General features: G+C 39.2%; 1 protein-coding gene across 3 annotated transcripts in view; it reads right to left on the bottom strand.

Annotated features, from left to right (window-relative positions):
• Positions 1-14,870, bottom strand: part of Ubr1 (ubiquitin protein ligase E3 component n-recognin 1) — a 121,706-nt gene extending 106,836 nt beyond the window's left edge. For 2 of the 3 annotated variants that reach the window (XM_052183354.1, XM_052183355.1), the window contains exons 1-3: positions 14,616-14,870; positions 4,020-4,276; positions 782-860 (exon numbers count right to left, since the gene is read on the bottom strand). In XM_052183354.1, coding sequence (XP_052039314.1) covers positions 782-860; positions 4,020-4,276; positions 14,616-14,696 — 417 coding nt within the window. In that variant the 5' untranslated portion in view covers positions 14,697-14,870. The remainder of the gene's footprint in view (positions 1-781; positions 861-4,019; positions 4,277-14,615) is intronic. The other variant, XM_052183353.1, reaches the window with a different exon arrangement.
• Between the last annotated feature and the right edge of the window lie 1,200 nt (positions 14,871-16,070).

Raw genomic sequence — 16,070 nt, forward strand, 5'->3', positions numbered from 1 at the left:
TATAAAGAATACCTTGTCAGAGAATCTATACAAGGTAGAAGCCATTTACAAAGTTTAACAAGGAAATGAACAATACTAACTTGGAGTCCAGACAGAGGGGATTTCAATACTATTAAAAAGCTCTCTATGTGAGCAACTATAAAAATGACCCACTTTCTGGGTACTCTCCTTTGAAGAGAGTACTTTTAGGCTTATAAACATAATTTTTTCTTTGTTATTCAAAAGCCTCTTTTTCTATATATGTAACCTGTGCTGGCCTAGAACTTTCAAGTTTACAAAAGATATGGACTCTGTAACTTCAAAATGTTGTTTACAGAGCACTTGAGGCATATCATATATACAAAGAGAAACATGAATCATTATGTCTGTTTGAACCCAGAATACAAAACCAGCATTATTATATGAGAAATACATTTTAGCTCTAATAACAAAACTGTCTAATAATTCAACAGAAAAGGCAAAGCCTCACCCCCATTATTAAGAGAACACAAGAAGAACTAAGTTTGGAAACTGATACATTGTCTACTGTGCTCAGGAGTTTCCTGAGAACTGATAATTTTATAACAACTTACAAAGAGTCAATTTGTCCAAGAATGTAGGAAACTGGAACTCATATATACAATTTAAAAATCTCAAATTGGTATAATTGCTTCATACATTATCCAAGTATAATTAAAGATACATATCAGAGCTATTTAGCAGAAAATAAAACAGTTCAAAAACTTGGACCAGGTGGTCATCAGATTCCCACTAAGTGATTTTATGTATATAGCTTTCATACCTTGTAACGATGGTTTTTATGAACACTACTCTGGAAGCAGTCCATACAGAGCACACACGTTGGATCAATTGCACAATCCCTAAAAAAAATAAAGAATTAAACTCCAAAAAACCAACTTGCACTGACACTTAAGGTATGACTACACAATGAGTGAGCTTCCTGTGTGGTGAACAAAATGACACTGAATGCCCCAAAAAGCTGAGTTCTAAGAACACTATGAAAAAGAGGCAACGCTGCAGCCATAATTTAGCCTCATTTCTTAACACACTTGAGTTCATAGGATGTTCAGTTTATAATGTTGAGCTTTACCTGGCTTTTAAACTGTTAATTCTGTGGAAAACCGTAGGAAAATTGTTTTTGTTCATTATCTGCCATTGTTGCCTTCTAATTTACATGTACATTTCACAAACACTGTGCACTGTCACTGAGGTTTCAATAAGACTCATTGGTTATATGTTGATGGGTCCCAAATACCCTGAGCAGTACCTAGCACGTAAGAATAAGCATGGAGTCATGGAGACACACCCAGTCCCTCTTTGCCCTCCCTTAAGTGCTTTTACAACACATAATTCCATTTCACATTTTCAGAGAAATACAACAATAACCTAAATTACTACAAGGTACAGAATTAAAATTTTTAAATATTTGAAGAGACAAAATTAAAAAGTTTAAAAATAAAAATTAGAGTTGGGTGTGCTGGCACACATCTGTACCTCTAGTGAGTTTAAGGCTAGCTGGGGCTATATACTAAGACCCTATCTCAAACACACACACACACACACACACACACACACACACACACACATGTAATTCTAGGACTGGAGATAGAGAAAGTGGAGCAGGGAAAAGAGGATAAAACTTACACAGCTGACAGGACCTCAAATTTTGTAAAAGTCTCAGTAAAGATATATAATCTACTCTGTTTAAAGCAGTTTCCAAACTAAATTTTATTTTTTTTAAGATTTCATACAAGCATTGCATTTTACAAAATCTATATGCCTCCCTCTTTACCCTCCAACTTATTCTAAGTACTCCTCCACTCCTCCTAAGTTCATTACTTCTACTTTATTACTAGCACACACATACCCTGCCCATATGTGTTTCGGGCTGACCACCAAGATTGGATAACCTACCAGGGAGTTTGTTCCTAGAGAAAGCAGACTTCCCTTTCTGGTCCCGGCTGACATACCACTGGTGCTATCATTATGCAGGTCTTGTTCAGGAAACTGTACTATTGAGATTTCATAGGTGTGATTTCCTTATTATGTTTAGAAGACACTATCTAGTAGCGGGTGTCCTGGTCTTGAGCCACTTAAACTCCCCCGCCCTGTTGCCTCCTTTTCTGGATGGTTCTGTAGGTATAAAGGCTACACCGTAGGTCTATCATTTGGAGCTGGGTACCCCAGAGTCACTTATCCATTTTGACCTTATTCAATTGTAAATCTCTTAATAATTTTCTTCAGCACTACTGACACTTTTCAATTAATTAGTAATTTTTTTGTTGGAGTAGAGGGAACTATCCTACATTTTGCGGGATATTTAACAGCAATCATGGTTTCTACATGAAACCATGTCACAATGCTTCCAAGAAATTTTAGAAAGATGAGGGCCACAAATGTTATATGCTTTAGTTGAAAATGAGCTTTGGTTTAAAATTTATAAAAGAAAAAATAAATTACTATACAACATAACAAAACAGAATACAAATACAAGAGCTAACTTTTTTTCTCTGAGAGAATTAACAGGAAACTGTTTCAAAAATTGAGTTTTTGAAAACTGTTAACTAGGACTGATGGCTCAGTGGTTAAGAACATTGGCTGCTCTTCCAAGGACCTGGGCTTGATTCTCAGCAGCCATATGACAGCTCCCAACTGCCTCTAATTCCAGTTCTAGAGACAGCTCCCAACTGCCTCTAATTCCAGTTCTAGAGGGCCTCTTTTCGAGATTATTTGGGTCCCAAGTAGATATATGGTACAGAGACACACATGCAGGAAAAACACACAAAATAAAAACATTGTAAGATACAGGAAAAATAAACCCACAATACTCCTAACTATACACACTCAGTGAGGCCTACAGTGCCAGGCAAGCACAGACGATAAAGGCTAAAAAGTCAAGTCGTAACCTAAAGGACGTCAAGTAAAGAAGAAAAGCAGAAAGTGGTGCTAATATCTAGAAGTCAAAAGAAATTCTGCTGGAGGTGTGCACATAGAGGTGGACATTTAAGTCCCAAGAGGATCTCTATGAGTTTGAGGCCATCCTGGTCTACATAGTGAGTTCCAGGTCAAATAAGGCTATATGGCAAGACCCTGTATCAAACAACAAATAACAACTTTAAAATAAAAAACAACAAAACAAAAACTTCAGGCAGGAATGCAGAGTAAAAAACTTCTCTGATTTACAATGACATTTAAGACAGTTCCTTTACCAAAATCAAAAGCCTACACCTGCCTCCAGTTTCCATAAACTGACCTTTTACATTCAACTATATTCCAGCTGTTCCCACACAACCTTTGACCTACATCTCTGAAAACCAAAACCTCTAGAAGGTTTTATTACTTTGTGAGCTTACGCCAAATTTCAGTCAGTGATGAAAAACAAATTCTATTTTGTTATATACATATGTTTATTTATATATAACCCATATATTTTTTATATATCAGATCTTTATATACAATATACATTTTTAATATATGTATGAAACCTGGATAGTGGGCTCATCCCACAGTGAGTTCTAGTTCAGCACAGGCAACAGAATCTAAGTGGTAAAAACTTTAAATATATATATTTGCACATGTTTGTATGTCTGGTATGACATGTGACTGCAGACTTATGAGTATTTATAACTTTGTGAATACTCGTAGATCTCTTGCAGAAATCAAATCTGTTTGATTACAAGGTTCTAATAAACTGTTGTTGAGGAAGTATTTAGAATTCTGAAATATACCTGATCTCAAAAGTTTTAGAGACTGCTGACTACATTACACGTACACAAAACAAAGATCTATTTCTTAGATACTTCTAAGGAACAGAACAAAAGAGAGAGGTGTTTAACAGGGAGTCACATATTAAAAATCAAGTTACATGAGCAAAACCAGATTTAAAGTATAAAATAAAGGAACTTCAGAATAAGTCTGCTATAGGCAGCGATGAACTAGGAAAAGGACGCTGAGGAACAGGCATGCTGCAAACGATAAACTGTGAATCATAACCAAGCCTACACATTTCTGATACTTACCTACAAGAATATGTTGTTTCTCCACTTTTGAAAACCTTCCCACACAACTGGAATGCTCCACTGTGCTTTAACTTCTCTAAGCAAATATCCGGATCCTCTCCAAATAAGTACCACTCCAAAGGACTGAATATTGACATTTGTACATTCTCTTCTTGCTTTTCCAAATCTGGGTCCATCTCAGCAAAATAAATGTCTGGCACTAATTGTGCCAAATGATGTAAGAAAGCAGTATAGAAATCAACTTGCTGATCCCACCACTGAAAGGAAGAAAAGAGGACAATCAGAGTTTTTACAAGTTCTTTTTTTCTATTTTTTAGTTTAAAAAAATAGATTATTTTATTCTTTGAGAATTTCATATGTGCACATGACACGTTTGATCATATTAAGCCCTCCCCTCCCCTTACCTCTGCCCCTCACTTCCCCATCCCGCCTAACTTCATGTCCTTCTCCTTTATGTATTACATCTAACCCTTAAGTCCGATTCATGCTGCCCATACACTTATGAAGTGGGGTCAACCACTAAAGCATAGCTGGCCTGTCAGAGGTCACACCATTAAAGCCAACTTACTTCTTAACGATTGAGTAAGTAATGGCATAATTCTGTATTTTCAAAGCAATTTGCAATATTTTTATACTTTATCAATATAAAGTAAGAGGTGGGTCAAGATGGCTCACCAAGTAAAAGCATTTGCCATCAAGCTTAATGATCTGGTGGTTCCCAGGACCAACATGGTCCAAGAGTAGAAGGATACCTGCGAGCTGTGCTCTGACCGACACATGTGCGGGCCTTGAGTCACATGTGAACCCACACACCAACACACATATACACACACTCATAGATAGATAGATAGACAGATAGATAGGTAGATTGATAGAAAAGAAAGTTAGGTGTTCTTTTTTAAGAGCTGAGTTAATAGTCATATATTCAACACAATTAGAAAATATATGGAAATATATGTCCTGATATATATTATTCTTATACTGTTAAACTGTTTAAAGTTATACTGTTAAATAAAAGGCAAAAGGCCTGGTGGTATTCTGTGCCTTTAATCCCAGGACTTGGGAGACAGAGGCAGGCAGATCTCAGTGAGTTCAAGGCCAGCTTGGTCTACAGAGTGAGTTCTAGGACAGCCAGGGCTACTTCATATGCTACTGCTTATACAAAGGAGACACTGTATGTGTGCTTATATTTAAACAGAAGATCTCTGGGAATAGGGTGGGTACAGCTAAGGTAGTAGAGTGCTTGTCTAGAATATAGGAAGTCCTGGTTCCACCCACAGCATGGTGGCACACAACTATAACACAGCATTCTGGAGATAGAGGCAAAAAGATCAGAAGTTCAAGGGCATCCTCAGCTACACATCAGATTCAAGGCCTGTGTTATATGACACCTGTGTCTTTTAAAAAACAACTCTGAAATTTTCAAAATAAATTAAAAGTGGAAAAAGTCCTGGGAAAAATTTGATTTTTTCACTGTGTACCTTTATTGTGGTGTGACTATACAATGTCCACACAGGCCCACCCACATCTTTAAACAGTTGGTACCAGCTAGATGTGAAACTTTGGGAGGCCATGGAACCTGGAGAAGCCGCACCTCTCTGGCGGCAGGAGGTAGCCAGGAAACTGGCTCTGAAGGTCATCGCCAGCTGCTCAGCACCCTTTGCCCCATCTCTCTGTTTCCATGAGCAAGCCGCCTCAGGCTCCCACCGTCAGATAAGTATGCCTTCCTGGCCATGAAACTAGAGTTAAAATAATTATTTTTCTCCTAAGCTGCCTCTATCAGATGTTTTGTCCCAGCAAAGAGAAAAAAAAAACTAAACACCTTGCAAACTTTTATTCATACATGTATACATGTGCACATGTATGCACAATGTCTACAAATATCATTCTAAAAGCTTATTTAATCTCATATATCTCAGTACAAAATTAATCATAAAAGCAAAACAGTTAATGCCAGAAACTTTCTCTCCTATTAATTCCAATATAGCACTTACTACAGAAGACATTCATTCTGTTTCCCTATCTAACACTATCAGCTACAAATACTCAATTCATTCACCTAGCAATGCTGGGAGGTGAACCCAGGGCCTGGTGCACACTAAGCTGGTTACCTATATTTGTTTTGTTTCTGGGTGAGACAAGGTCTCACTATGTAGCTCTGGATGTCCTGAAACTCATTTTTTTTAGCTCTGGATATACTCAAATTTGGTGTATTATCTGCCTGTCTCCACCTTGGGGTACTGAAATTAAAGGCAAGGGCCACCACACATGGCCATTAAATTGATTAATTTAAATGTTTGCAACTAGTCCTTTCCAGTAGACTGGAAGCTCCCAAGGAAAAGAATTGCCTTTCAAACCCCTTTATATCCACAGGCACAGCACAAGTTCTCAGTTATCACAATATTAAGTACTTGCTGCTAAAAATAACATATTTTGTCATTAAGCCTTTGTAAATTTGTCTATAGATGCGTGTCAGTAGATACAGTATAATTATATACTTTTACAAAAGTTTCCACTATTGTCATAAGTATAGAATTTGCTTTTTTGTTTTATTTTTTTTTAATTCTTTGGAGGTTTACACAACATGTTTTGATTGCACTCAGCTCCTCTCCCCCAACCCTTCCCAGACCCACCTCTCCCTGCTTCCCTACAAACCCAACTCTGTGCCTTTTTTTTTTTTCAAACCTATCAAGACCAATTTGTGCTGCCCAAATATTCTTGGATGTATGGTCTTCCTCTGGAGTGTGGTTGACTTACTAGGGACACTCTTAAAAGAAAATTCTCTCCCTCTTCCAGAAACTAACAACCACCTGGTTCCATTGCTAGGGGCGGGGTTTCATGCCCGCCTCCCATCTCCATGCAATGATTTCATCTGACTTGAGTTTGCACAGGTTTTGTATATGTTGGCAAAACCCCTGTAAGTTCATATGTGCAGCTTCCCTGCTGTGTCCAAAGACACTGTTTCCTTCATTGGATATATATCCACTGCCTCTAACTCTTATACCCTTTCCTGCCCATTTTCTATAAGGATGACTGGGCCTTGGGAGGAGAGGTGGGTTTTTATTATTTTTATTTTTTATTATTGTATTTATTATTATTATTATTATTATTATTATTATTATTTGAGATAAGGTCTCACTTAGTAGCCCAGGCTGACCTGAAACTATTTAGCTCAGGATGGCCTAGAACTCATGGTAATTCTCCTGTTTCATCCTCCCAAGTTTGAGAATTGCAAGTATGAGCTTGTAATACTTCTTTTTTTTTTTTAAGATTTATTTATTTTATGTATGGGAGTACACTGTAGTTGACTTCAGACACACCAGAAGAAGGCATCAGATTCCATTACAGATGGTTGTGAGCCACCATGTAGTTACTGGAAATCGAACTCAAGACCTCTGGAAGAGCAGTCAGTGCTCTTAACCACTGAGCCATCTCTCCAATCCCTTGTAATACTTCTTATACCCAGCTCAGAAATTATTTTTCAATTAAAATCTTTGTAATCTCTTTCCAGATTAAAAAACACACACACACACACACCACAGTCAATAAGATGTCTCAGCCTTGATGACTGAAGTTTAATCCTAGCAAGGCAGCAGGAGTAAACTGACTTCTGAAAGTTGTCTTCTGACCTCTACATATACAGTAAGACACAAGAGTACCTGTACTCATATATACATACCTACATACATACATATGTATGTACACACACACCTACACATATACAAAATAAGTAAAAATAAATTATAGAATATGTATTTTACTGAGTAAACAAGTAATCCAGGAATTATTATTGGTGAATGTTTCATTTTTCCCCTTTTTGGTTATTTTTAGTGTTTACTTCCACTTGCAACAGGAATTAAATGTTTAAGTTGAAAGACCAGAAAAACAAACAAAAAACATTTCCTCCACAGCATTGGAACTAAGGGCAAGCTCTCCTTATGGACAGTTCACAGGCAAGGTCTCACAACATTTAAATTCCAGACATTCGGAACATTTTTCCCGTCCCCATGGAAATTAAAACCTAAATTTGCAACTCTTAACAGATTCCCCAGTGGGAACATCATTTTGAAAAAGGAACTTTGGTAGATTCTTGTTCAAACCACAATTCACCCTTCCATAAGTCAACAGCTAGACATCTACAGTCTTCAGAGGCCTGCCACTTCTTAAATTCCTTTTTCTGACTTAAAAAGATTTTTAAGCAGGGTGGTGGTGGTGCACACCTGTAATCCCAGCACTCTGGGAGGCAGAGGCAGGCAGATTTCTGAATTCGAGGCCAGCCTGGTCTACAGAGTGAGTTCCAGGACAGCCAGGGCTATACAGAGAAACCCTGTCTTTAAAAAAAAAAAAAAAAAAAAAAAGATTTTTAATTTTATTTATTTGTTTTTTCAGGCAGAGTCTTACCATGGTGTCCTCGGACTTGGCTTGTAGAGTCAGCTTGTCTTAAACTGAGAAATCTGCCTGCCCTGTCTACCAAATTGTGGGATTAAAGACTTGGCTGCTTCTGCTTCTTTCTTTCTTTCTTTCTTCCTTCCTTCCTTCCTTCCTTCCTTCCTTCCTTCCTTCCTTCCTTCCTTCCTTCCTTCCTTCCTTCCTTCCTTTTTAAAAGAGAAGTACAGAACCTAGAGGCTCTGGAATTTTTCAAAGGTAGTACCGAATTAGCAATCAGACAACATTTCTAGGCATTAAGAAATCCTTGGGCATACAAGTTTCCTTGTATTGTTTGACAAGTACTTTTTGTTTTGTTTTGTTTTTTGAGACAGGATTTCTCTGCATAGACCTGACTATAAACCAGGCTGGGCTCGAAGTCAGAGATCCGCCTGCCTCTGTCTCCCAAGTTTTGGGATTAAAAAGCATGTGCCACCATGCCTGAAAACAAGTTCATATTTTAAAAAACAAACAACTCCTGCTTTCAAAGAGTACATTCTTGACTTGGAGAATGTAGGAAACTAATGGCTCTTAGACTAGTCCCAAGGAGACCCCTAGTCCTATGGACAAGTAAACCTGGCTGTATGACTTTATTTCTTCTGTCAGTTCCATACTGTAAACCTTAATCTGACTGAGTCTCTCTTCCATACTACATTTCAGTATTCCTGCTAGCCTTGTGCTGTCTGTAAACATAAGTTTCCTATGTATTTGTGGCATTAACAATATAAGTCAGAGCAATATAGAGAGGCTATGACAAGCAGAGTCTCTTCTGTCTCCATCTCTGTCTGTCTCTCTCTCCTCTTTACTCTTTAGTAAAAGCATAAGTATGCTGTCAACATCTGGTTTTTATAGGCATCCTATCACTCCTGAGCAGCTGTCTTCCATTTTCATCTCTGACCATATTTCTTTTGAGTCTTTGGATAAATGCAATGTTTTCCTATGGCTCTTTTCAGTGTATGGACTATACACTTCGAAAACAGCTAAAATATTTTCTTATATTTCAAAGTAAAGCATATGTGCATTAAAAAAGAATGAATGAAAAGACATACCTTCCTATGGCTAATGCCATTTCTAAGCTTACTCATAAAAACAAAGGCTGAAAGGCTTTTTAAAAGTTTGCCCATAAAAGCATAGTAAGTGGTTCAAGTCTCACTCTACTGAGGCGGGTAGAGCTTGTTTAGAAGAGCAGCATTAAGTAAACTATTAGAAGGGATACTAAGAGAGTAACTGTGGATTTGGCTCTCAACAGGACCCGAATTGCTTCTAGGGAACAAGTGGGTACTTAGGGAAGCACAATGATTCTTCTGGTTCTTTCTGTGGCATTTGTTCAGAATATAGCCTCTTTCTACAAGTACTCCAGTTGTTATAAGGACATAATACTTTTTTTAAAGGATGCATCATGCTAGGCATGATGGATTGTGAGTTAAAGGCCAGTCTGAACTATGTAACAAAATCCTGTCTCAAGAAAGTAAAGAAGAAAAAAAAAAAAAAAAACCAAATTCATCAATCAAAATAAAAACAGCTATTGTTTCTTTCACAAGTGCCATGTTAGGTCATGTAAGTCACCAGGGAGTAGTGAGGTCTTAATACTTTGTCTTAAGCTACCTGAGACAATGGATTAAAGTTCATATGAAATTATTTCATAAAATACAGCACAGGATTAATGCTCTTAGAGAAGCTGGATAATATAATGGCAAGGGAAACTTGAAACAGCCTTCAAAGGCAGCACATAGAGAAGGGCAAAGGCACCTTTCCCTGGCCCATCGTGTGCCACTGACTTACACATCTGTCTTTCTACAGATTCTCTATGAAGTACTAAAGACTGATGTAGAACTGATTTAGTCTTAAAGATTACACTGGTTGCTCTGTATAGAAATGACTAGAATGCTTTGTCCAGCATCGCTCCAAGGACTTGCCCTGACTAGGGATGGCAAGGGAATGAAGAAACGACAGACACAAAAAGACAAAGACCTGGGATCAGATAGTTTGGGACTCACAGATGGATATATATATATATATATACATATATATATATATATATATACACATATATATATATATATATATATATATATGCAGGGGCTCTTGCATACAGCTGAATAAGACAGGGTTATGACATACTGATAAACAAGGAAACAGGGTTTACGGCCTATGGTCTGGATCATGGAGATAAGATTAGCTAATCTCAATAGGACCATTCTCTGTAGGAAGCAGTCTTCAGACCATAAACATCTTGGGGAAGGGGAGATGAGCGAAATGGTAGGCATTTTTTTTCAACAAACACTATCAGTATATGCAAATGGACCAGAAGAAGACTGTGCCATCCCTATGAGCCTTGCCCTCGGAGCAGCGGTAGAGAGGGAAGCTTTGCCTTTCTCTACGGGTCTGAGGTCATGTTCCTTCACAAGCTTTTGTCCATGCCAACAGTGCATATTCACTCAAGGCTTCCTCTCATCCCCACACTGGAAGATGACAAAAGTAGGAGAGAGATCAGTTAAGAAGCTACAGTTGTCTAGGCAACAAATGGTGGCTTAGATTACTACGATGAGTGTAAAGACAGAGAGACATTTGTATCCCAGAGCTAACGTGGAGGAGGTGCCCTGTACAAGAATAACAAAACCCTTGATTTGCCTTCCTAGTGCCCTCCTAAAATCTGCCATGAATGCAGAGACCAAAAACCAGAGGAACAGATATCATCTGTTCCTTTCATTTTCCTTCAGCTTAATAATTAGGTCATCTTTGTTTCTATTATATTTCCAACATCTTCCTAAAACTGATACACTTCTGTCTTCCTGCAACAATCTCTCAAGTCCAAGCTGACTCCTATCTGCTCTCTCTTTTTGAAACAACTATCAGATATGCTAGTAGAGACAAGGAAGCAACTGAGTTTATGATTTTAAAGCTCCCAAGTGAGATGACCTAGAGCTATAAGCTGGGAACTGAACATACATAGGAGTATGAAAAGCTGTAGGACTGGATAAAATCACATATGCAGTGTCAGTATAGAGAAAAAGATCACAGTGCCATGCCACGTGACACCTTCCTCTTAGAAGGAACTTCGGCAGGAATCCAGTCAAAGAAAGCAGATGCTCCGGCAAACCACCCAATGCCCTCTGGATTTCCAATTTTCTCATTCCTTGTCCTGGATCTAATAAACTACCCTTTCCTAAAAACTACATCCCAGACATTGTCTTACTCTTGTTTTCTCAGCTATGTAGTTTCTGGGTATTTGTGTGTGTGTGTGTATGCACACAATTTGACCTCAAAGATATTCATTCCTATAGCCTCAATCATCGATTCTAAACTGGTAACTTCCAAGTGGCTAGCTTACTAAGGCATTCTTGTGAATATGTAGCTTCTTGGACCTTTTGGACTTTCACGGTCAAAGAATCAACTCTCTTGATGAATCTTTTTTATTAACTCAAATTATTTATTTTTATCTTGGTAAATCTTAAGCAATGTCTTGTACAAATGTCCAATAATACCGGGCACTGGTGGTGCATGCCTTTAATCCCAGCACTTGGGAGGCAGAGGCAGGCGGATTTCTGAGTTTGAGGACAGCCTAGTGAGTTCTAGGACAGCCAGGGCTATGAAGAGAAACTCTGTCTCAAAAACAAAACAAAACAAATGTCCAATAACCCTCAATTATTATTTCATCTCATTTTTTAAAATTATTACTATTATTGTGGGGGGGAAATGTATACTCGTGCCACAGCATGAATGTGGAAGTCAGAGAACATATTTGTAGAGTTGGTTCTCTCCTTCCACATTTTCATTGATTCTAATGATAAAATATATGTACCAGCCAGGCGGTGGTGGTGCACGCCTGTAATCCCAGCACTCTGGGAGGCAGAGGCAGGCAGATTTCTAAGTTAGAGGCCAGCCTGGTCTACAGAGTGAGTTCCAGGACAACCAAGGCTATACAGAGAAACCCTGTCTGGGGGGAGAGGGGGGGACAACCAAATCCAAAAAAAAAAAAAAACAAAACAAACAAAAAAATAGGTACCAAGCTTGTGCAGAAAGCAGCTCTGAGCCATCTTGCCAGCCCTATCATTTCATTCTACTTAGTTGTTAGGTGAAGGTAGACCTTGCTGAAAGGTTACTATAAGGACCCTGTATCTACAAAAAAAAAAAAAAAAAAAAAAAAAAAAAAAAAAAAAGGATATTTAATTTAAAGAAATCGGCAACTATAACTAGAAAAGCACTCTAATGAGAATGGAAACCTTTATTACAGCTTGTAGCTGTCCTATATTTGTTATTTTGTTTCCACAAAACCCAGCAGTGATTTGAGATACAAATTAAGCAAAGAGCTATGGGGTATTGGGACTCAAGCTGAGCAATGTTGGCTTAACAAGGGCTTTAAATAGGGAGAATGGAATGGGAAAAGGCAGCTTGAAAAAGTACAGGAAGTAGAATGAACTCTGGGGTCAAGCAGAAAGGCTCAAGCCAAAAAACAACAGCTTCACAGTCATAGGTCTGTATCCACTTACATAACCCTATCTTGAATCTAAATTCATCATTTATATTATCTATAGATTGAGTTCCCTGAGGCTGCATGACACCACTCCTTGCTTCTCTGTGAAGTTTAAAAAGCCTTGCCCAAAGAAATAGTTATTATTCGCTGAATGAGTGTTTGTTACAGATTTCTGTTCAATTTCTATACCATTATTTCCAATTCCAAATTAATGGATGTTTTATGGTTTTATTAATGGGGTTTTACAGTGATAGCAGAAAAGAATTAGCATAGCAAAGATTTAAATGAACATTACTCATCTTTGGCAATAGGAAACTACAACTCTTCTAACTATAACATACTAGATTACAAACAACAACAACAACAAAAGCAATGGATTCTATCTATGAATCTTTTTTTTTTCTATTTTTGTTTTTGGATGGAGCCTGGAGTTTGCCTGGAACCCCTGAAAGTAAATGATCCTTCTACCTTAACCTATAGCTCAGAAGAAGAGCCCTTGCCTAGCACGCATAAGGCCTTGAGTTTTCTCCCCAGCACTAAAAAACAAAAACGAAAATGGTTTAGCTACTTCTGAGCATTTTCTAGATGTTTTCATCTAAGCTACATTATGCACAATAAAGGGAGTGAGTTTCAACCACTTTTTGGGATGGAGGAGGAAGAATACCAAGTGCTGATCTAGGATATAGATTCTGATTCCAATTCCATCCCTCCTGGGTTTTTATCTTACAGACGTTCTCTCTAGTCTCCGTGGTTGACTTATTTCTGAGTCATTCTCTTGTCTCATATAATAATGTTTTAGAGTCTGCTCGGATAAAGCAAGCCAAGAATGAGTTTATTAAAACTACAAACAATTTCACTAAGAGGTTTGTGTATATACAACAGGTTTGAGTAGGTGCGGGTATATTTCCTACACTTTTCCATATGCAGCTATAGACAAACTGATAAAAGATGCCATGATCAATTGAGAGTATTGTAAGTATCTCCCTCCCAACTGGTTATCTGAAGGGACCACATCAGAACATTGGGGAACACTGCCCCACCTTTTAGCCTAGCCTGTTTGTATTCTCCCTGCAGCCAGACTGTTGACTCGATTTTATTCTGTCTCTCCTTTCTCATCCTTTCAAAATCTAAGACCCAAGTATAGATTCCAGTATTCTCTCATTTGAAATGTCCCTTCTTACATGTAAAAGGTATGACAAATGACAAATTTCCCTCACTGGGAGCCAGATCTAGAGTTCTCAAGACGCTACGATAATGGATATCTGGACAGCCAGCAGCACTCACTGCCACTATCAAGTCCACCCGACAATGCTCTATCACACCAGGTGCTGGTCCCTATTCCTACCAACAAGAGGAGTCAGCAATGCGTCTACCAAAAAATGGCCTTCTCCAACCTCATCTCAGCTCCTACAGCAAACCACCTAAATTTGCACGAGTTCTTCCTACTTCAGAATAGAGAGGTGCGTGTCTGAGCACGTTGAGACTTAATAGATGACAGTCATTAAACTCTGTAAATTTGGCTGGCAGGAATGTGTGTAGGAGACGACTAACTTTATCGGGGGAGGGTAGGTCGGTCCTTCAATCCTAGGACTCCCCTTCCCCAGCGGCGCCATAGAAAGCGGAGCCCCAAACGCTCCCAGGCGCGGTGGGAAGCGGTTGGTGGAGAGGACAAAAGGCGCTAGCAGATGAAGACTCACCGATGCCGGCCGCTGTGGAGCCAGGGGAGGCTCCGGGCTGACGTCCATCCTCTCGGCGCCGTCCATCTCTTCGTCCGCCATCTTAAGGGAAACGAACGCCCGCAGTCCCCGACCCCCGGCCGCCAGCTAGCGGAAACCTGTGGCCGACCCGACGCGCTGGGGACGACACTTTTACGACGGCCCCTGAAGTCAGGTTTTGTCGCAGCACCCGGAGCGGCTTCCGGTCGGCTTCCCGGAAGCAGGCTCCAGACCTGCCAAGCCGGAGGTTTCCGCCCCTGGTGGTTGTTAGTCCTGCTCCCCCGGGGTTGGTCCCCCGAGGGAAGCCCTCACAGCTCTGTCTTTATCCCTTATCCGGGGTGGGGTGGGGGTGGGTGAAGGGGTGGTGAGATGACAAAACCGAGAAACCTAGTCGATTTGTGAGTAAGGGAAAACAAAATGAGCACAACCTCGTTATGGAATACCACAGGAAAAGAACAAAGTAGATGTATGGAAACATGGAGGGGAAAACGTTGCCACAGACTACATGCATTTGTGCATCTCTGCACTGTGCGAAGGAATAACTCTGAACCAGGAGAAAGCACCCAAAGCCAAGACCAGGGTTGGAGGACAAAGATTTTTTGTTCTTGTTTTTTTGTTTGGTTTAGTTTTTACGAAATGAATAATAGCCTCCAATACGATGCATTCCTCCTACCTCTGCATTCCAAGTGACAGATGTCAGCCACCTGGCCCTTTTTAAATACATAATGGTGAGACCCCCATCTTTAAAAAAAAAAAAGAAAAAGAAGCCGGGAAGTGGTGGCACAAGTGCTTAATCCCAGCACTTGGGAGGCAGAGGCAGGCAGATTTCTGACTTCGAGGCCAACCTGGTCTACAGAGTGAGTTCCAGGACAACTAGGATTACACGGAGAACCCTATCTCAAAAAAACCAAAAAGAAAAAAAAAAAAAAAAAAGAAAAGAAAAAGAAAGAAAAAACGTTATGTTATTTAAATGCTTGCAAAACAGGCATGAGTGGTTTACAACTTGGATACTAGCATTTGAGAGAGATGAGGGTTGTTCCAGAAGAGTCTAGTGTGAGGCCCCACCCCAAAACAACAAAAAGCAGAACATAGCTAGGCTTGGTGGCACACACCTTTAATCCTAGCACTTGGGAGGCAGAGGCAGGTGGATTCTGAGTTTGAGGCCAGCCTGGTCTACAGAGTGAGTTCCAGGACAGCCAGGGCTACACAGAGAAACCCTGTCTCGAAAAACCAAAAAAAAAAAAAAAAAAAAAAAAAAAAAAAGCAGAATATGTTGGGTTACATGAAGGCCTGCATAGAAACTTTTAAGCTAATTAAAAGTTTTCTCCATCTTACATTGTAATCAGTAAACATTGATAGAAACCATATATGCAAAAGATTCTTGGGGAGGGGCCCTATAATTTTAAGGTGTTTAAAGTGATCCTGAGAAAATAAAAT

Source organism: Apodemus sylvaticus, chromosome 5 (assembly GCF_947179515.1).
Source record: "Apodemus sylvaticus chromosome 5, mApoSyl1.1, whole genome shotgun sequence".
NCBI lineage: Eukaryota > Metazoa > Chordata > Mammalia > Rodentia > Muridae > Apodemus > Apodemus sylvaticus.